Source organism: Gallus gallus, chromosome 2 (genome assembly GCF_016699485.2).
Source record: "Gallus gallus isolate bGalGal1 chromosome 2, bGalGal1.mat.broiler.GRCg7b, whole genome shotgun sequence".
Classification (NCBI taxonomy): domain Eukaryota; kingdom Metazoa; phylum Chordata; class Aves; order Galliformes; family Phasianidae; genus Gallus; species Gallus gallus.
In genome coordinates, this window is record NC_052533.1 from 37,163,907 (window position 1) to 37,185,941 (window position 22,035).

Sequence of the window (22,035 nt, forward strand, 5' to 3'; positions counted from 1 at the left end):
GGGACAGGCCAAGTAACCACTGTGGATCTGGGCTCCAGGCCTTGCTGTAGCTGCTGAGAGGGTGAAAGACCCCTTGAGACTACCACAAAGGAGCATGAGAGTAGAGGGAAGATTTGAACAAGGAGATCTCTAACAGGTAGCTGACTGAGGTATGGAAAATGTGAAGAGACAGGAAGACTATTTCTCTTGTTACAGCAGCCCCATCTAGGCTGGGAACAAACACAGAAAGAAAGGGCGTTCCCTTAAGAACTGTAATTGAATGAGACATAAATCACCAAGTGAGTTAGGTTTGGCCCATGTACAGAGCTGGGAAGTGAAAGTCACTGGCTGGGCACCCAAGGGAGGAGAGGAGATTGGGCATGAGATAGGCAATGAAGGGGTGCAGATGGCTAGGAATGTGAGCAGGTCAGAGCCAACACATCGCTCTGGGCCCTCCTTCTGCCATGCCAGCAGTGTGAGGTGTGTGGCAGAACCAACTACACAGCCTGGGACAAAGAGAAGGAGAGACCAGGACCACCGTTCAGTTATAAGCTTTTTCTTTTTTAGAATTCAAGCTTACACAGTTATCTATGCCCACTATATTCATAATTACATTTTAATATCTGCATACAAAAGCTATGTAAAAATTATTTTCTTCCCCCAAATATACAAATTTTGTCTTTAGATAGTTTAAAACATTTGTGATCACAGATTTTTAATATATTTTAGGCTGAAAAAATATTACCAATCTAGCATAACTCTTAACACTGCTTGCAAAAAAATACATCATCCAAGGTAATTTTTTTGTACTGTACTGCGTAACGTTTGCCTTACCCTCAGGGCACGAAACTGGTATAAAAAATAAACCAAATAAGCAAAACCCACAAACCTCATAGACAAAGTAAGAAGTCCTCCCACCTAACTTCATAAAAACAAACGACCCAAACCACCCTTCTCTTCAAAAAAAAAAAAAAAAAAGAATAACTAATCTGATGTATTCGTGAGCAAACTAAAACTGAAGAGTGCTAAGGAAGTAGGAAAAGAGAAAAAGAAATTACAGCATGTCAGCTAGTTCATGCCCTGATACTATCTTCACCAACATTAAATGTGTAATTAAATAAAGTGTCTTTTAATGTTTTACATTGTGCTCAGTAATTTACATGAATTTAATCTACACCCGGGTGCTGATGTAGATTTACATTTGATTGTCTTGTGCATAAACAAGGTTAGCTTTTAAAGAAGGTAAACTGTGCAATGGACAGTCACAAACAACTTATTACCTGCACAATATTGCTTTTTGAAGGCGACATCAGTCAATGTGGATACACACAAATAATGCATACTCTTTGCATTTGCTAACATCTATACGACACACTAAAACTTCGTGGTAAGGCCAAACCTTTTTTTTTTGTTTGTTTTTAATTTTAAAGCAAAAATATACCGTAGTAAAAAAATGTGCTCATATTGTTTTGAGTCTTTAAGTGGAAAATAAATCTCTATCACACTAGAATAAAATTTCTCTCTATAAAATTTAAATACGGATCACTTCATCGCTATATCAAAAGGAAACGTCTGGCAATCATTTCCAGATGATCACAATAACAAGACACGTCAAGAGGTCCTATTGCCTCTTCCTTGGAGAAAAGATAAACGCTCAACTCTTCCAACTGCTCTCACAGTGAGAGGAGTACGTTCCTTGGTTGTGGATTTTGATTCAGTCAATGAAAAAGGTTTAGCCTTAGGAATGCTGGCTACATCTCAAAACCATAGGACTGATTTTTATCATTTATGATTCATGCAGCAAAAAGTCAATATGACACATACAGGTTAGAGTTCCATAGCATAAAAATGCATCGCTAGCAATGACATGCTCTGCTTGTGATCAACAGCCCCGTCTTGGCAGATTTCGGATACAGCTGATCATTCTGGACAGGTTTTTTTTTTCACTTTCTGATGCCTGCCTCTGAAGAAGCAAGCATTTTGCTCAAGGATGGTTTTGGATCTCGGAGGTCTAACTCTAACGCCTACATTTTGGCAGAATGTAAACAAAAATCATTATTATGCATGTTATATGTCATTATAAATATCATAACTTAACTGAGGTGACACATGAAATGAGTATCTAAATGCGTATGTTACTCAGGGCAAAACCGTCAACAATGATAATCAGGTGAGATAGGAAGCATCTCCTATGCAAGACCCACGCGCAGACCACAAAGCAAAAACAAAGGTTATGTGGCACCATCAGAAACAAGACCCTGAACTGCAGTGAGAAGTGCCGTTTGTTGTTTCCCTCAGAAGGACAGGTCCTACAGACTCTGCTGACTGATGTCTGCCACTCAGATGGTAAATCCAGTGGCTCAGACCTACGGCGACCTGAGTCATTGCAGGACTAAGGTCAGTATTCCTCAGTAAGAGCCTGCCAAAGCATCCTCAGAGATTCTAGTTTTGCTCTCATGATCACGTGAATCAGGAGTCAGACTGAGGAAGTCAATGAAGACACACAGAGTAAGACTGGTAGGAGATCAGAGATCATTAGATGTCAGACTAAGAGCTTGGTCTTAGCCCTCTGTTGAGGAATGCTACTAATCCCCCTTGGTTAATCAAAACCAGATTCCAATGTAATCTAAAAAGCTAGAAAAGTACACTGATAATATCCTTACTGCTTAAAGGACTGCTGAACCTTTCCAAGTTGGTTGCCTAATTGCCCATCTGCAATCATCTAATAAAGGACGCTCAGTTTTCTGAATCCTTACTAGCTGCAACCCCAAACTGCTTCAGTATCAGGAAGTCAGGCCATGAACTTGGATGCCTAACTGCAGCTGACATGCCTGAATTCAGACATCCACTTGTGTAGGCTGTGTTTTAAAACTTCTTGACCTGCTACAGTAACCTTGGCAGACAAATTCCTTTATGAGCAATGATTTTTGCAGCAGCCTGTGCAAAGCGTTCGTTCTCAGCACTACCTCAAGCTGCAGTTCTGCCCAAGGTGCTGTGAGTTTCTTCATCTCTCGCTGCTTCCCCATGTCAATCCACTAACTCTCACATTTTTTCTAACTTCTGACCTTTGTTTTTTGATTAATGCAGTCCCGACACTCCAAGTGTTCAAAAGCCAGTACTGCGGGCCCCAATAGTTAAAGGCAGTAAGAAGTCGCTACTGAGTATTGACTTCCAAACTCAACATTTAGGCTGCTGTTTTTCTTTATAACCCAGAGGATGAGAATTGTTGATCTTAATGAGAGACTGAACCTCTCAGGCAGCAGTGTGACTCCAAGAAACTGAGGTTCTGAGAAATACATAAAATATCATGGAGCCTGTAGTGAGGTCACTGTGAATACTACCTGGAGAAAGTGACCTTCTTTCTCCTTGATCTCATCCGCAGCACAGTTACAAGTTTTCACACTAACTCACTAGATGAGATACTCAGGCTGGTTTCAGAAGGAACTCCATGATTCTGGGAGTACAAACCTCCGAAAGATATCTTCTTCTTGAGAGCCATTTGGGTATAAATGCTGTTTTTTTGCTTTCCCTATATACTATCAGTGCCCCACCAAGCCACCCTCAAGTCAGATATCTAACACTCTTCATTTACTGCAGATGCTGATCATCTGAGACTGTGCAGAACTGAATACATGTAAGCTTTTCTTGTTGTGTGATTTCTTGTTCCAAAGGCTAGAACGTTTCCTGATCCTTGTCCCCAAGATGTAGTGCTCTACACGGAATTTGTGTTGCTAGCACACCTTTTGATTGAGCAAATAGAGCCAGCCTACAATGGAGGCTCTTCAATGTCAGCAAGCATTTAAAGACTTATTTCCAAAGGCCTGTCTACTCAGTACCTCCAAAAAGCCCTGAACATCCCATTGTGTTTTATATTCTCATGAAATTATGGGCATAACCCCTAAGGAATAACATCAACGCTCAACACTCGCCATGGGTACATATGATATCAAAGAACAGGCACAAGATTCCATAACCCTGACAATAGAGCCAATAGCACTCCAAACACTTCATCAATGTTAAAGGGAAACGGAGGTGAAAATAATTTAATCCCTGGCACAAAGATACTGTGCTCCACCTATATATTTTCCTGAGTATCATGATCTTATGAGGGGACAAATATATAACATATGGGTTTGAACATGGGGCATGAGCTTTGAAAATCAACACATCAGTTCTAACAGTGCCCACTGAGTTGCCAGGCAAATGTATCAATGAATAACAGAGACAGAAACTGGTACAAATGAATGCACAACACAAAAGAATGCGGGATCTGAGGAAGTGCAAAACAGGTCTCGAGTTTCCAGGAAGAACAGAAGAATGCTTTTGATGTATCATACAAATTCAGGGAATGGTTTAATATCAAGTTTATAAAATCCAGGGACAACAACCCTGAATGGTGATGGACAACAGAAAGGAATCACTCTCTACCAATAAAGCCCTCATTACAGGCTTCAAACATTCCAGCATCACTGAGTACTGACTTGCAGATTTTGGCAGCTGGACTTTGTATCTCTCAGTTCAGTTCCTGCTAGTGCAGTTAGTGGAAATAAATTATGTGAAGGAATCAAGTGAGAAACTAGCCCAACAAAACACATACACACACCGAGGAGGGAGAACCTAGCTGATCAACACACATACACACACAGGAGAGGGTGAGAGAAAGAAAGAGAGAGAGACGATAAAAACACGGAAATATGTTTAAGACATCTGCTGAAGATTCATAATTATATATATATAAAATTATATATATATGTGCATATAAACTTTATATATATATATAAAACAAAAGATTACTGCCAAGCAATACTATTTGTACTACTGGGACAAAGCTGTACAGTCTAGAGTGTCATCAATAACACAGTTGGTTTCTGTTCCCTCTGATGGTCATCCCACATGAGGAATGACCATCATCCCATGACGGTCATTCATTCACATCCCTGAGTAACTCATAGGAAATACTGCTATTCTTACAAACAGCCTACACCTTCAGAGCGCTGAATTTACCACAAACCTCAGAAAAAGCAGACTTCCCTACTCAGGAAAAAGCACATCAGAGGATCAAATCTCCCTCTTTCCCCCCAACAGAGCTTCCAGTGAAGTTACCTGGAGTAGTAAGAACCGAACAATCTTACTTTCTGTACACATGGAAAAAAATGGCCCAGTCCCTTCCCTCACTTTGCATACACTAAATACTAGACTTATGGGACACTGTTAAACCGCATCCATTGGAACAATCCTAAGATAATGATGGGATCATGACAGGGATGAAGGCCCTAGATAATAAGGGTGACCACTACAACAGAAACAACCATGAAGACTAGAAATTTCATCTCATGAAATGGTCACTAGTACCCTGCAAAGTGAGGTAATAGCAGACAGAATTGCCAGGATCAAATTATCAATAATAATAACTTGGAGGCCAATTTATTTTCTGCCACTTCAATTTATCTCCCATATTTTCTAAGCAATGATGCATGTGAGCTGGTGACCACGCAAGTGCTGGTGAATGAAACTGGTCTGTTTCTATTTTCACTGTTAAGCTGTCAAAGCATTCACATCAAAGGACTGAAGAACAAATTGCAATAGTCACAAGTACCAGCAGAAAGGGATGTTTTCATCCATGTGTATACAACTGCCCCCAGCAACCCCAGAGAAAAACTCAAACAAAAGCCCAACCCCACCTCAAGAATCAGAAGATAACAAAAGAAGAACAAACAGGTGTGAGAAGAGCTGGGCAATGGAATGGAATGACAGCCAGTAGTGCGACAGGGGTGCAGAGGACCGCTCCAGTCTCTCTAATCCTCAAACACCTCCAGGAACAATGGAGGGAAGAGTTCTGTGGGGCACTCCACCTTCATGTGCAGGAAGCGGCTGGCATGGCAGGCTCCAATCATTCGCAGATCTGTCACTTTCATCAGCAGTTTTGGCCAAAAATGTGCAACATGGTGTTTTCTGTAATTAATGTAGTGTTCAAATGCCAGGAGGAAACCCTCTTGACACTTTTCTATTCTCTCGACGCAAACAAGGCCTGGGCGATCTGCAGATACAAAGAAACAGAATTATCTTTAAAATTCATTTACTTTACGGAATATTTGATCATAAGTTAGGAAAAATAGGATTATTCTGTTGTAAGAAAAGGAGCCAAGGAATCTGGCTCTTGCACAATTTCTTTGACTCTGTGCATATCGCTTATATGTGCCTCAGTATTATCCCTGATAAAACAAGGAGATAATCCCTTCCTTCTTCATCCTTTGTTTCTATTGCCCATTTAGAAGACAGCTGTTAGGGAACTGTTTCCTTGCAGTGACTGGAGCAGCACATTCTCAATCTCAGTTGAGGCTTCTACCTGTATCTTATTGTAAAACAACTAAGAATTAGAAAATGTCAGTTATCCTTGTCAGTTATCTTGCAGTTCTTTCCTATCTGTTTCACCACAGTCTGACCAAGACTTTGATCAGTCTTTGATCCACAAATAAGCATCGAAGGAATTTGTTACGGAGCACCATGGAACAACAAATGCCACAGGTTAGGCAGACTGTCTGAACTAGGTCCCACACGAGTGCTGGAAAAGCTCCTTTCACAGGTCACTCTTCAGGAGACATTTCAGGACAGCAGGTCATCTGAAATGCCTTCTGAGGCTCCCAGTTATGTGTCACGGTGTTGGGAACTAAAAAAATCAGAATGTTTTGACTGGGAAAGCCAAGCGCTGTGTTGTGATGAATGTGGAAACCTTTCTGTCTCAGACACAGTTAATCCTTGTTAATCACTGTCTATGTACTGTTATCCAGTGCTCAATCTTCAAAATGGTCTTAAAACAAAACCCTTCTGAATCTGCCACTGCCCAAGAATGGAATTTCCTCTTTTGGCTGGCACAATCAGTAGTGTAAAGGACTAAGGGGCGAATGTGGTCACCCCTTCCCTCCCCTTACAGGCAGGACGTGACCAGTTGAAGCATATTTGAAAACATATTTCATCTGAGAAGGAAAGAAACTGTTTGGAAATGATATGAAATGGTCTGTGCTGCTCCTGTATGACATCACTGAGAGACCAGTTAAAACAGTCCCAGTGTAAGGCAGCTCTCAAATGCCATGTAGCAAGCAGTAGTTGTTTCAGTAGAAAAACAACGAAGGTCAAACTACGCATGTGAGACTGCTGGAAATGTGTATGAACTGTACTTCTCACCCAGTGCATGACAGTATTTAGAGGAAACAGGAACTTAATTGTAAGGAAAACTGTATCTAAATTACTAGTTTTTCAGTCAAGGCAAACTGGCTCTAAACCAGATCTTTCTGATTTCTGTCTTATGATCACCCCTGCCTCCCTGTTAAGTCACTAAACTGAGCAAGATGTGTTATCAATGCCACTTCTATGCTTGCCTCTCTGATTTTTTTTCCTAGTGCTCACCGGACTGATTTTACGATGCATCGGGATTTTGAAAGAGAATTTCACTTGCATTACTCTATTTGGCAATACAAGATCTAATATGCCCTATTTCTTTTGAAGAGAGATTTCTGACAAAGGATGAAGTGTTTCAAAATGGTTGGGATCCCAATATATTTCTGTTCTCACCTGATGACATGAGCAGGACAGCCTGGAGAAGGGCAACCTCGGTGTCATCCAGGTTAAATGAAGAAAGAGACATGCCCAGGTCAAAAATGGCATCAGAAACTACGCCAAGACCCCCATTTTTCAGCTGGCCCCTTGTCACCGCCATCTCCCCATTTAGCGTTAAAGTCTCACTCTCGGGGTCATAGCGAACTGCTGCTCGGAGGGACATTATCTCCATACAGCAGCCTTTCAGAAGGATGATCTGGTCTTCACATGGCAGCTGCAGAAATTACAAATGGTAAAGAAAAAGATGTGTTTTTCAAACTGAGATGATTTACAACTACAATAAATCCATGGTCATGAATTCACGCTGAACAACCCAGGATGCTACCTGGCAAAGTACTAGCCATCCTGGAAACACATCACTTACCAGCTAGTTCTTATGCACAGCACAAAAGGCCAAGACTCACATTCCTGCTTTCAAAAAGTCCTGTCAGGCTAACATCCCCACATATCCTTAGGAAATCTAGTGATGACACAGCTGTAGGGAAGTGGCCCTAGGCAAGATGTTCACAGCAAACCAAAGTAGTGCAGGTGCTTAGTAGAAGTGGCCCAGCTTTCTGAAGCTCTCAATTCCACGGGATCTCTTAGTTTGTGGCAACATTATGGAATTAAGTCCAGTAAACCTGAAGGACAGAGCTTCCCGTTTGCAAACATTTCACAGGGTGTAGAGGATGAGGCAGACCTGTCAGTTGCCAGGTTAGTGGTAACATACATTGTCAGCTTTGTCTTGCATCAGGGTGGATCAAACTGAGATGACTGAAATGGTCATTGTTCTCAGCTGTTTACCCTTCTCTCTTCCACTCCTGAGCTCTCTCAGCTTACAGCCTGGCATAACCTGCAAGTGGGGCTGGTAAAGGTATCAGCCATCCCAGTTAAATGCACTGTCAACCATGCTTGATTTTCACCTGATCAGAGATGAAGAAAGACGTTTGAGAGAGTCCATCAGAGTAGACTGCTTTTTGAATAAACAGAATGAAATATATACATATATTTTAATCTAAAAGACATATGTCAATCAGTGGGGCATATGCTGTGAATTTGCTGTCCATTATAAACAACAGACAACTTACTAGGGTACATTTAGCCTATTACAACTGATCTCCATAGACTATATTACTGTTGGACTGACAAAAAACCTATGGTATAGGTCCAGCTTTTATGCTGGTGCATGACTGTAATCTTCATGGCATATAGCAAGAGTCGTCTCCTTCATGCTTCAAAAAAAGTGGTAAGCTGTCCAGATTGGCAGATGTAGGTTCTGCTTTTATAAAGTATTACCAGGATGCTGAGACACTAGGAGAAAATGTTCTGTAAAGCAAGTCTTTCTGTTTACATAGGTAATCCAATGGTAGCAAAAGTTAAAAAAAACACAAACACCAACGCTATTTTGAGATTGTCATTAAATGAACAGCAAAACATCACATACATGGAAAAGTGATTCTAATTTCTATGGGTTATTATCATATCTACCTGAATTGCAATTAGGAAAAAAAAAAACCACAACAATACAAACAAACACTACAGATTTATGTGGCAACTGTGCATTCACAAAGCAATTACACTTATTTGGTGTAAAATCATGAGGAGCGGATGCCATAAAATTACCTGTAATGAGTGGATGGTCTGTTAGAGAAGAGTTTTAAGTACAAAGCCAGCCACAGTCAGTGAAGCAGTTGAATCATGCAGCTATTTTTCCAGCAATGACAACTTCAGGTGTAAAGTGTTTGATACATAAGAAAATGACTCATCCCGTTCAGGGCAATCACTCTGTCTGAGGATCATACTCAATTCAGCAGTACTGTACGGAAGGCTACACAGAGTGGCAGTCTTGCTACCAGTGACAAAGCCACTGTGACTCTGAGACTGATGTAGGAAAGGAATACATTAAGAAATAAATAATTTAAAAAAAAAGATCCCTGAGAGCAGCCGTGAGAGATAAAGCAAAGGTAATGACAGAGAAAAAGTGAACATAAGAGAATCATAGAATCATTAAGAAATGAAAAAAGGGAGAAGAAAGGAAGGGTCCTGGAAGAACTGGCTGATAAGATTGTCAAGCCACTCTCTATTGCATTTGTAAAGGCATGGCTCTCAGGCAAAGTCTGCTGTGACTGGGGAAAGGGAGGCATCATTCCCATTTACAATAAAAGGGAGGAAGGAAGACCCGGGGAACTACAGGTCAGTAAGCCTCATGTCTGTTCCTGGGAAGATCATGGAACAGATGGAAGGGATGTTAAAACAGATGCAAGAAGAGGTGATCCAAGGCAGCCATCACAACTTCAGCAAGGGCAGATCGTACGTGACCAATCTGGTGGCCTTCTACAGTGTAGCAACAGCACTGATGGACAAGGGAAAAGTGACTGATGTCATCCGGCTGGACTTCTGCAAAGAGTTTGACATGGTCCCCCACCACATCCTTATCTCTAAATTGGAGAGAGATGGATTTGAAGTTGGACTATTTGGTGGATAAATAATTGGTAGTAGGGTTGCAGTAACAGAGTTGTGATCAACAGACCTATGTTGCTGAGGTCAATGACAAGAGGTGTTCCCCAGGGGTCCATCTTGGGACATGTGCTCTTCAACATCTTAATCAATGTCAAAGATAGTGAGATTGAGTGTACCCTCAGCAAATGTGCTGATGACACAAAGCTGAGTGGTGCAGCTGATACAATGAAAAGGAAGCAATGCCACCCAAAAGGACCTGGACAGACTCAAAAAGAAGGCCCACATGAACCTAATGAGGCTCAACAAGGCCAAGTAAAAGGTGCTGCATATGGGTCAAGTAAATCCCAGATATATGTATAGATTGGGAGAAGAACTCATTAAGAACAGCCCTGCAGAGAAGGATTTAGGGGTCCTGGTGCATGAAAGCTGGACATGAGGTAGCAGTGTGCACTTGTAGTCTGGAAAGCTAACTGTATCCTAGGCTGCATTAAAAGAGGGGTGGCCATCAGAGACAGGGAGATGACTCTCCTCTTGTACTCTACCCTCATGAAGCCCCACCTGGAGTACTGCATTGAGGCCTACGGTCCCCATCACAAGAAAGACATGGAGCTGCTGGAGAGGTTCCAGAGGAGGGCCATGAAGATGACTAGAGGGCTGGAGCACCACTTATGAAGAAAGGCTGAGGCTTTAGTTTTGAGAAAAGAAGGCTCTGGGGAGATCTCATTGTGGCCTGCCAATACTTGAGGGAAGCTCACAAACAGTATAATGGGGAATGGCTTTAAACTAAAAGAGGGGAGATGTAAGTTAGATGTTAGTGGGAAATTCTTTACTATGATGGTGGTCAGGCACGGGAAGAGGCTGCCCAGAAGTGTGGTGGATACCCCATCTCTAGAGGTGTTCAAGGCCACACTGGATGGGGCCCTAGGCAGCCTGATCTAGTGGGTGGCAATCCTGCCCATGGAAGGGGGCTGGAACAAGAGGATCTTTAAGGTCCCTTCCAACCTAAACCATTCTATGATTCTTTGAAGATGAGAAATGAAGAAAAAAAGACTAAGGAAAAGGAAGAATGTGGGAATAATTCTGAAGGATATACTGGACCCCTATTTCACTTATAGTAAGCGTCAGGTCTTATTTGCCAATAGGAACATTTACTAAATACAGGGGGCTTGAGCATCAGTTCTGATCCCAACTGCGGAAGCCTCACCAGCACAAAGCATTGTAACCATGAGTGGGGGAAACAAGTGTGACTGCTGTCTGACACATGCTGTCCTTTCCTTCTCTCTTGGATGGAACCTGAAAGGCAGGAACCTGCAGAGCTCACCTCAGCAGGACCTACTGGCAGCCATCACATGTGTAACACAGTGAGCTGAGCTGAGCTACCTAGAATGATTCGGTGTATACACAGACTTATCCAGTGTAGAATCACTGATGCCTATGACACCTAAACTCACATCAAACTCATTATGTGCTGCTTAGTCAATCTCCTTCATAGAGATATACAGCACTCTCAGACTGAGCCTCTGTGGAAATTAAGAATTGAGATCATGTTTGAATGCTGTATATATCCCATGGGAGAAAGGAGGTTTTTGGTTTTTTTTTTTCTTGTAAACACAGCTCACATAGTATTCCTTCTAAGAAAAAGATAAGGATTAGAAAACAGATGTATGAAACAAAGTTAACAAGACAGTGCCCCCTCAAAAAGGAGCAAACATTTGTCATTTTCTTTATGCTGCAGTGGGAACTGTATGACAACTGAGGACAGCTGTCCTATCCCTTTCTATTCACTGTAAATTGTCCTTCTCTGCCGTCAAACCTTGCTGCATACGGGTGTCAGGTTTACACAGCGGTTCAGCTGTAAACAAAGCCTATCCTAGACGAACTGTGCAGCCTACAGAGGTGATGCCAAACAACTCCTTGACTTCTTCAGCCATGCTTCCTGTTCAGCTCTGACACAAGTGGGCCCGTGGTAGCCAGGAGGGGTAGAAGATGTCAGATGAGCACTGTAGTCTGCGTGTGACTGGCAAAGCCTTCTAGATTGAAAAGACTACCTTGTTACGTCAGTGCAACTTCCCACCAACAAACACCAAATCAGAGGAGACAGCTTCCCTCAGATGCTGGATGCTGCAGGGGCTTCCTGATCTATGGATACATTCCTTGTGCTTTAAAGTCTTCATGCTTGGTCACTGTTTCATGCTCTGATGGAGCCAATGTTAAGGTTAGCCAGCGAAAGCTATTTACACTACGGCAACTATTGATATTTACCACTTTTTACTCTGTAGATGCTAAGGGATGTAAAGACCATTAGCTAACATAAATAACTCTCCCTGAGTGACCTTGAAGAAAAGCTGTCAACCACAGAAGAGGAAAACGCTACTTAGACTTCTTTCCTGGCTGATTGTGTGTAAGAGGGAAAAGCAGTTCTCATCCAAGGGAACCCACTGAACTCCCCAAATGTGGTCATACTCCAGCAGAGGCAGGTGCTTCTCTGCAGTGTGGGAGGGAAGGCAAGTATCCTTCCACAGCTGGATTGAGGATATTTCTGTATTAAAACTCCAGTGGTTGTGGATCCTAAGGGACCCACAAGATTTAAAATTATTAAAAGTATTAAGTCTGAAATACTATTTCAGTTATATTCAGACTGCAGTTACGATCATGTTTTTTAATCTAGGAAAAAAAAATAATCAGCCATTGCATCTGCTTCTCCAATAAAAATGCTACTTTGCTGTAAATGAAATCAGCCTAGGGCCTCTCTACTGCCAGTGTGCAGCCAAGCCTATTTCAGTCTACTTAGAGTATATTTTACATGTGAGTACCTACCTGGAATGACACTCTATTACTTTACTCCTTTATGCACTCCCTCCCTATTAAGGAAAAACACGCCTAGGGAAAACAATGAAGCAAGTGTCCCTCCTGGATAGCGATGCATTCCAGAATTTGGAGAATTTATTACTGCATAGATCCAATTCCACAACAGTACACCTGTCAAGGAGCTGGAATGTGCAGAAGGAAGCCTGTGCTGAAATATCTGATTAAACGTATAAAATATAACTCTAGGTGGTCTCTTTTTGTTCACTGCTTTGCTCAAGGCTACCTCTGAAGCCGCATTAAGGTCTCCAGTGAATCGTGATGAATTCTAGTTGAACAAAATCAGGTGTTCAGTAGTCACAGGAAAAAGAAACGTCATTAAAATACTGATGATTCTAATCCAGTTTTGATTCCCTTATTTTTTCAGATTTTAAACACAGTGTTTTTTTTTTTTTTTGTATAATCCTTCCTGTTACAGTTGTGTGCCAGTATTTTGAATACAGCATAACCACAGCTTTGTAAATGAGGGATGCAAGGAGTTTGTCTTACCTCACAAAACATAGGCAACTTTTTGGCAAAATCCACCACTCTTGTAATCGCTGGTGTGATAATTTTTGTAAACTGGCTGAAGGCTTCTAAATCCACTTTCCCCCCTTCTGGGGCATTAACTATTGGTGCTTGCCCAATGTCTTCTGGCTAAGGATATAAACAAAGATATTTAAAGGAACAATCTATCTTACTGTGAGCATTTGATATTCTAAAAAATTCTGTTTGGCATATGTTACAATTATAAACGATACTGTCTGCTTTTTAAGTGATGTCCCATTATGCCACAAAATCTGAATTCTGTGAAAGACTGCACAGAGAAATGGGGGTCTGACGTACTACTATCCATGCTGTGTGGTCAACTGCATTAGAGGCACAAGGAGTTTCTTCCTTGTGCCTCCTTCTGTAGACTTTGTGGGTGCAGCTTATGCGTTTTTTGATTAAAAATAGAGGCATGATCTTGTCTCTTACAGTGATGAGAACTCCCAAGCTGGTCTAAAAGCAAAGGATGCTGAGGTGACTTGCTACCCCTAGAATATTCTCAAAGCTTTGCAGTACAAGGCAATTTAACCTACTCCAAGTTCTGAAATCCTCCCCAGAACAGATTGCCTGGTATTACTGAGCTCCAGACAATTGCCAAGGACTGTTTCCAAAACTAGGCTAAAACAACAGATGACTAAGAACAAGCAAACACAAAGCTTGTCTGGATAAAATGACTAGAATTTGAGCTTGTATGGGTAAAATTCTTGTTGAAAATCACCTTCTGTGTGATTTCAAATCAAGGCTTCTCCAAATGAGAAAAAAAATCCAATTTTCAAGCATTATACAGGAACATAGAATGCAATACAGAATGCAATAGGTATGATCAATATCCACAATGAGTATTTTTTATTCCAATTGCATTTCAACTTGCTCACCTGATTCTATGACAGTTTGTCAATGTTACTGTGTGTTTTCAAAACAGACATATCAAAGCTGTTCTTCTGTTTGCTAAGTGCAGCTTTGCAGCTATAAAATACCTGCCAAACAGTATGCAGAAAGTCCATTTTGTTCACGTTAGAGAGTTAAAAACTGGGTGAGGCTCAGAGAAGAATCCCTATAAAACTGATGGATTTCATTATATTTATGTAAGGGCACTTAAACAGGAGAGGTGCTGAAACTGCTGTTGACAATGAAAACTTGTGCTCAATATTTTTTTAAAGCAACACATCATAGAAGAGCCTTCCCTACCTTTGTCATTAATCTGAATCCAAACCTAACTTCTTTCACGAAGAAACTCAGCAGTGAACTAATAAAACAAGCACCAATTGTAGAAGAACAATGAAGAGGACTGGGCTCAATTATCTAGGAGTTCGTCCTGCTAAAAAGCTGAAATAATCCCTGTTTTAGGCTGACTCTCCCCATCCCTGAATCTTGGGAAACTAAACCACATTGTCTGTGTGCTCATGATAAACAATCTTCATCACTTCCAAGCACGAAGACCCAAAGCAAAAGCCACACATAACAGTGTTAGCGAGAAAAAGAGAGAACATAGCATTGCCATGGGAAAGCCTGAAGAATTCAGGATGACTAGCTAAAACCAACACACTCTAGAAAGGCAAGCTGCTGGAGAGCCCTTGCCACCTATCTCACCACAACAGGAAAAAACGTCCAGACCTCCAAAGACCTCCCGCTGTTGAAGAACCAGCCTCAGCTGCCAAAGGGCTGACCCACTGCTGCTGGGGCATGCAGTCAGCTCCTCTTGCTCTCCAACTGCTTCCAGTAGGGAGCTTTCAAAGCCCTCTGCCTGGAGCTGTCAGGACATCCTGGACTTTCTCTTCTGTGCTCACTGCAAGGTGTCACTGAGCTCCCTACACTTACCTTGAAACTGCAGGGCTTCAGCACGTGAGCCCTGAAAAATACAAGGAGGCCCTGAAGCACTGAGAGCAGTTTGATCTGGCCTAGGAACCAGCTGGGGAAATCACAGCTGGTTTCTGCACTGCCCGTTACAGCTGCCACCCCTGCCTTTGCCTCATCTGACCCTTTCCCAGTAGTACTGTCCTCACATCACCTCATGCCCCTCTTTTTACTCTGAAGCAAGTGACACCAAAAAAAATAGTACCATCTGAGTAATCAAATGTGCTACCACAGCTGATGTTACAGTTTCAGCTTCTTGGCCTGTTAAAAACAATGCAGCAAACCTTGCTATGCAGGAAAACATGAAATTTCTCTGTTGCTTCTTGCCAGCAACCACTGGCTGCGTGTTCCTGGCTGCAAGCTACTGTGAACACGTGGTCATTTGTATAGAAATTGCTACTAGAATTAACATAACTTTATAAAAGGGATAAGCTTCTTTGAATGTAAACCTTATCTTAGCAATTTAGCAGTGGGTCATGATTCCCATTGTGGATTAGGCAAGAGGAGCCTACGCTTGCAAAAAAAATGAGTATTTTCTATCTGATTTGGTATACACAGACTGTTAAACATGACTGTGAATTCCTGACATGTAGTCTATAACCCCTCTTTTGTGCTGCCTAAGCATTTCATATTCTGCACAGTTTTTCCTTAAAAACGGACTTAGAAAAAACCAACCCCACACATTCTTTTTCCTAAGCTTAAGCATCACAAATCACCACAGATTTTCCTTAGCAGTACTCTGCAAATTCATAATTTGCAAGCCTGCAAGACTATAGTTCAAGTATTTTCCTGCTTTCATTGAAATTTATTTTTCTCTGTCAAATTTAATTAATGTATTCCCTTTGGAGCAAGGAAACAAAAAGTACAAGTTATTAATTAAAAATGTCAGCTTCCATTTAAAATTTGCTATTGTTTTCAACAGTTAAAATATTCTGTATGCTAGTCCCTAAAAAGACAACAAATACTATATATAATAAATAAATAAAAGATATATTATACGTTATAGGTATAGATCTCATGTTAATCAGGAGAGAATCTTTTTTTTTCACTTTTTCTTATCAAAGAACATTAAAAATATCCAGCTGGATAAGCCTTAACTCATCAGAAAGCTATTAATCTATTAAATACACAGTCTGATCAAATGCTGAGACTCAGCCAAGAATAAACAATCATCAATTTTTCATGTAAGTCAAAAAACACTGGCACGTAGACCAGTGGTTGCAATACTGGGCGGGGACTTTAGAAGAAATAAAGGAACTTGACTTCAAGAGCAGTTTAAATGTCTGTAGTCCCTACCAGAAATTTCCTTTTCTGCTTCCAGTGGCTTCCTTGTGCATTGGTGGCCACATGTGCTTCAGTGACAATTTTGATCAGCTCCCATTCCTCATCTGTTGGTTCTGGTTTGTGACCAATCGTTTTCTGCAGCTCTTCCCGACGCCTCTTCTCTCGATTTTCTTCTATCAGCTTCCTCTTTGCCAGCCTCTTGCTGTCATCCAACACCACTAGCAGGGATAAAAGTATACAGAAATGGCAGGAAGTTATTAAAGTTGGCTGAACTCTGGTCTTTCCTATCTATACCTGATGTACTAATTACCAACACCTTAACTAATCACTGAATGGTTTGAGCTGGAAGAGATTTTAAAGATCATCCAGTGCACCACTCTACCGTAGGCAGGGCTGCCACCCACCAGCTCAGGCCGCCCAGGGCCCCATCCAACCTGGCCTTTAAAGCCTCCAGGGATGAGGCATCCACACTTTGTCTGTGCAGTCTGTGCAAAGGCCTCACCACTCTCATACTGAAGAATTTATTCCTTATATCCATTCTAAATCTCTTTCAGTTTAAAGTCAATATCCATTGCAAAAAGTTGGTCTCCCTTCTATTTATAAGCTTCTTTTAAGAATTGAAAGACTGTAACAAGGTCTCCTGGGAACCTTGTTTTCTCCAGACTAAACAAGACCAGCTCCCTCAATCTTTCTTCTTAAGAGGTACTCCAGCCCTCTTATGTCACCCTCCTCTGGACATGCTTCAAAAGCTCAACATCTTCCCTATGCTGGGGCCCCCAGGCCTTGACGCAACACTCCAGATGGGGCCTCAAGAGGCAGAGCAGAGAGGGACAATCACTTCCCCCTCTGCTGGCCATCCCTCTTCTGATGGAACCAAGGATACAGCTGGCTTTCTGGGCTGCACACGCACACTACCAGCTCACATCCTATTTTTCATCCACCAGAATCCCCAAGTCTTTCTCTGCAGTGCTGCCCTAAATCTATTCATTCCTCAGTCTGTACTGATGTTTGGAGATAGCTGACTTGTCTGCCACTCTCCATGATACCTCCTCTGACACACCTGTATGTGCTTTCTACAGACACTGCTTTATGGTATCAATAACAGCCGGTCAGAATTAGACTCAGACAAACTTCTCATTCTGCACAGCTCCTAAATGGCTGATGCTCAGTATTGTCTGATGTGTCAAAATGGGCTGGATTTGAATTGATGATCCAGAGTCATTCAGTCCCTCTCCTTAAGTACCATCTGCCTTTAATGAAATTGTTTCACTTCTTCTATTTCATTTTATACAGAAAATGCCACACATTACGTTGCAAGTGAAAAATGCTAAGTTGGAATATTTTTATTTTCCTTATTGGGTCTGGTTTCTGGTTTTATTTATTTATTTATTTATTTATCTTGCAGAGGATTACAGTGGCAACAACCATTAACATTAATGCACAGGGGGATTTAAATGAGTTCCTCTCATTGCACTAATTGAAGTTATTGGTGTAAATCCCTGTGCAGTGGCAGGAAAAGAAGATCCCTAAGGGTTAATCTTACAGCCATATGTTCTAGTTCTTTAGAATGAGAGTCAAATTATTTGCAGATAACTTCTTCAGGGCTAAAAATAAAACAAACAACTGCAGGATGACTCATACAACGACATTCAATTTCACATCCTCCAGAATTTTCTAAACAAGATGTTTTTTTTTTTTTCAAGCAAAGCGTCCATCCAGATGCATATCTCCCTCCTTTCCTCCTAAGAGTTAACATTCCTATTGTTACTCAGTCCAGTAAGGCCAGGAGAAGGTGCAGTCTGGTAAAGCGTAAACAAAAAATGAGAGCATTCAGAAGTGGATTGATGCAATGGGCATAATTCTCCAGAACAAAAGATTAAAAACGAAAAATGTTGGCAGTTCCACTCTATTTTAACAACTTTCACCAATCAACAGACTTTAAGCAAATAAATACTTAAAAAAAAGAGAGAGAGAAAATGAAGAAAAAGAGAAAAATATACTCACAATCTGTTGCCATGCCAACAAAGATACATTTTTTGAAGCGACATTCCTGGCACTGATTTCTTGTTACTTTGTCTATCACACATTTTCCTTCATATTTACAGGAATAGGTTGGATGGAGGTTTTTCTGAATGGTTCTTCTGAAAAATCCCTAAGTGCAATAAATAAATACATTGGAAAACATAACTACTGTGTAATTTTTTCAAATTGGTAGCCAATTTGGTTTGATAGAAATGTACCTAAGTATGCAGCATAAAATACTCCATGAAACATTCGAGGAGGAAGAGAACGAAATAGTTTTATAGATTATGGTATTTCTTTTCTGAGTTTCAAGAAACATTTCCTCCCTAAAAATTAAAACATATTGGTACCTGAGATATGTAAAAGCATAAGGAAGGCTGCCTTGAGGAAAAAGAAACTGATTATGTGTTTTCTTCAAGTCCTGCATTTCCATGCGTAAATTTTATTATTGAAGTAGAGTTTATTTTGAGGCCCCATTTAAATTACACAGTGGTTTCAAAGGATATTAGGAGACATATATGTACTCTTAACTAAAGGACAGCTTTTGCAAATAGCATAAATGGTGGTGTATAATTAAGCATAACTAGAGGACCAAGAATGAACAGTTTTACTCATGTCCTTCCACTAAAGTCAAATAACCAACCAACCAACCAAATCTGGGCAAGACTATGAATTCTGCAGTCAAACACAATTCATTCAACCTTTGAGTTGGGTCCTAAATAATGGATCCATAATTCTGAAATGATATGCATTTCTGAGAAAAGGAATTCATTCCCATTTCCCACAGATGTCTATATTCAAAAGGAACGTCACCAACAAAGAGCTCTCTATGCATATTCTATCTATCTATAATAATATATGTATAGCCAGTTGCAGTTGATAGGAGGTCAGATCCTCAGCTCACACCAAGTAATTGTAGCTCCACTGAAGTCTGATTTGAACGTAGCACACACCCTGGCCTTAGGTAAAGAAATCAGATATAATTTCTCTCCAAACATTGTAGACCTAATCCTGGTACAAATTTCAACCTGAGTTCTCTCACAGACTGGCAAGAGCTGGATGAAGTTCCCAAGAGCACAGTAGTACAGACCAGACAGACTGGTTAGGGCAGAAATTAATTTCACTTTCCACCACTGTTTGAGACTGTCTACACTTAGAAACACAGTTTGGAGCTACCTTGATAGAAAGAACACACTGAGATACTGGTGCTTTTTGACTGGGGCCACTGTGAATAGCTTCAGTTTCATTGTAAACAATGGTAAAATCCAACTGAGATGGGACTTTATCTAACCTATAGTCTCTTCAGCTGAGATTTTAGTTACTGAACATCTTTTCACTTCACTAAGCAAACGGTCTCTTTTTAATCGTATTAAATAACGCAAGGTAAAATCTTATAGCAGTAATATCTTTTAACACAGAACGTTTAATTAAGACATACAGATAAATCTACATTTCAGCTTGAGCTCCCAACACCTTCAAATACAGTGAAGTACATTCTCATTAGAATTTTATCTTACAACAACCATCTTGAGCTAAGGGTAAAATTCTTTCTTCCTTCATAACAAAAATACCTAAAATCTCAATTAAATTGAGCTGCATAAAGCATGGATATGAGTCTTTGTAAGACTGGGATCTGTGGGGTTGAGTGAAAATCCAGGAAGTCAGTGGTAAGATGTTCTTACGTGGAGTCTGGATCTCAAATTCTCATCCTCCCAGCTGGTCTTGGATCCACTCTCTACCCTGTATCAAATTCCTAGAGATGGGACCTGTTCCTCTCCTCTGTGAAGATGGCCCTGAGCACTCAGGTGCATTGGCTGACTTCTAGTTATAGCAAGAAATGGAGAAACCTCCGATGAATCTCTGAAAGTGGTACTGAACTTCTGTTTTTCAAACCTTCCACGAGACTTACTGTAGCTCAACTTCAATAATTGTTAACACTTTTTATCACGCGTATGCTGTATGGGGTCCAGCACTTTTCATTCTCCCACAGCTTTGCATTCCTTACATTATTTTTTGTTGTTAAAAAACTTATTTGACCATCGCTAGATACAACGTGATAAGGAACTTGCTCTCCATATTTGTCCAAACACATCAGATTACCATTTCTCTGCTTTGAATCACTTCCAGCCTTAGTCTTGGTGATTGTACACAAATTTATGTCACTTTTATTTCTTGTACTCTGCTCATGTATGCACATGTATAAATAGCTGTGCACCAATACAATCATGCATATCGCCACATTTGATTCTTCTGATAGATGATTCAGACTTCTGTACACATGCACAAAGTGAAATGCAGAAAAGGCATTTCTAAACTATAAAGAGAGCAAGTGGAATTAGAACAACAACAAAAAAAAGTATTAAATCTAAGCATTACCAGTAAAAGAAAGCATATTTTATTGTACATTTAATCTACTTTCCTAAATTCCTTTACTTTTAGCCAATAGATCAGTGGGTCCAGCTTGGAGAAATATTTCAGTGACATCAGAATTTATTTTATTTATGTTTAAATCATAGAATCATAGATTGGCTCATGTTGGAGAAGACCTTAAAGACTGTCTAGTATCTGTCCCCCTGCCATGGGCAGAGTTATTACCTACTGGATCAGTGGCCAGGGCCCCATCCAACTTGGCCTTGAACTCATCCAGGGATGGGGTAACCACAACTTCTCTGGGCAACCTCTTCCAGTGCCTCACAACGCTCTGAGTAAAAAAAAAATTTCTACTGATGTCTACATCTCCTCTCTTTTAGTTTAAAGCCATTCCCCTTGTCCTGTCAATATCAGACAGCTGGTTCCTTTTTGTCTGTAAGTTCCCATCAAGCACTGGAAGGCAGCAATGAGGTCTCCCCAGAGACACCTTCTCTACAGACTGAATACGATCAGCTTCCTGAACTTCCCCAGCTCCACGGGAGTGGTGCTCTAGTTCTTTGATCATCTTCACAGCTCTCCTCTGCAACTGCTCCAACTGCTCCATGTCTTTCTTGTGTTGAGAGTAGGCCTGGATGCAGTATTCAAGATGGAATCTCAAGAGGGTACAGTAGAGGAGAGCAATCACCTCCCTTCTCTGCTGGCTTCCCCTCTTTTGATGCAGCCCACGATACAGTTGGCCTTGCAGACTGCAAGTGCATGCTGTCAGCTCATATCCAATTTTTCAATGATCAGAACCCCCAAGGCCTCTTTGGAGCTGCTCTTAATGAGTTCTCCTCCCAGTTTGTACACATATCTGGGATTGCACTGATGGAAGTGCAACACCTTGGGCCCACTTCTCTAGCCTGTCCAGGCCCCTTTGGATGGCATCCCTTCCTTCTCTCATATTTACTGTACCATGCATCTTTCAACTTGCTGAAGACATGCTGAAGGTGCACTCAATTCCACTGTCCAGGTCACTGATAAAGATGTTGAAGATCACTGTTCCCAAGACAGATCCATGGGGGACACCAATTGTCTTTG

At 41.0% G+C, this 22,035-nt stretch overlaps 1 protein-coding gene across 28 annotated transcripts in view; it reads right to left on the reverse strand.

Moving 5' to 3' along the window:
* Positions 1-519: 519 nt before the first annotated feature.
* The window catches only part of THRB (thyroid hormone receptor beta), a 168,360-nt gene continuing 146,844 nt past the window's right edge, over positions 520-22,035 (reverse strand). For 26 of the 28 annotated variants that reach the window (XM_040677171.2, XM_046919416.1, XM_046919437.1 and 23 more), the window contains 5 exons: positions 18,568-18,715; positions 16,576-16,781; positions 13,387-13,533; positions 7,549-7,807; positions 520-6,016 (listed from right to left, as the gene is read on the reverse strand). In XM_040677171.2, coding sequence (XP_040533105.1) covers positions 5,775-6,016; positions 7,549-7,807; positions 13,387-13,533; positions 16,576-16,781; positions 18,568-18,715 — 1,002 coding nt within the window. In that variant the 3' untranslated portion in view covers positions 520-5,774. The remainder of the gene's footprint in view (positions 6,017-7,548; positions 7,808-13,386; positions 13,534-16,575; positions 16,782-18,567; positions 18,716-22,035) is intronic. The other 2 variants (NM_205447.2, NM_001252221.2) reach the window with 1 other exon arrangement.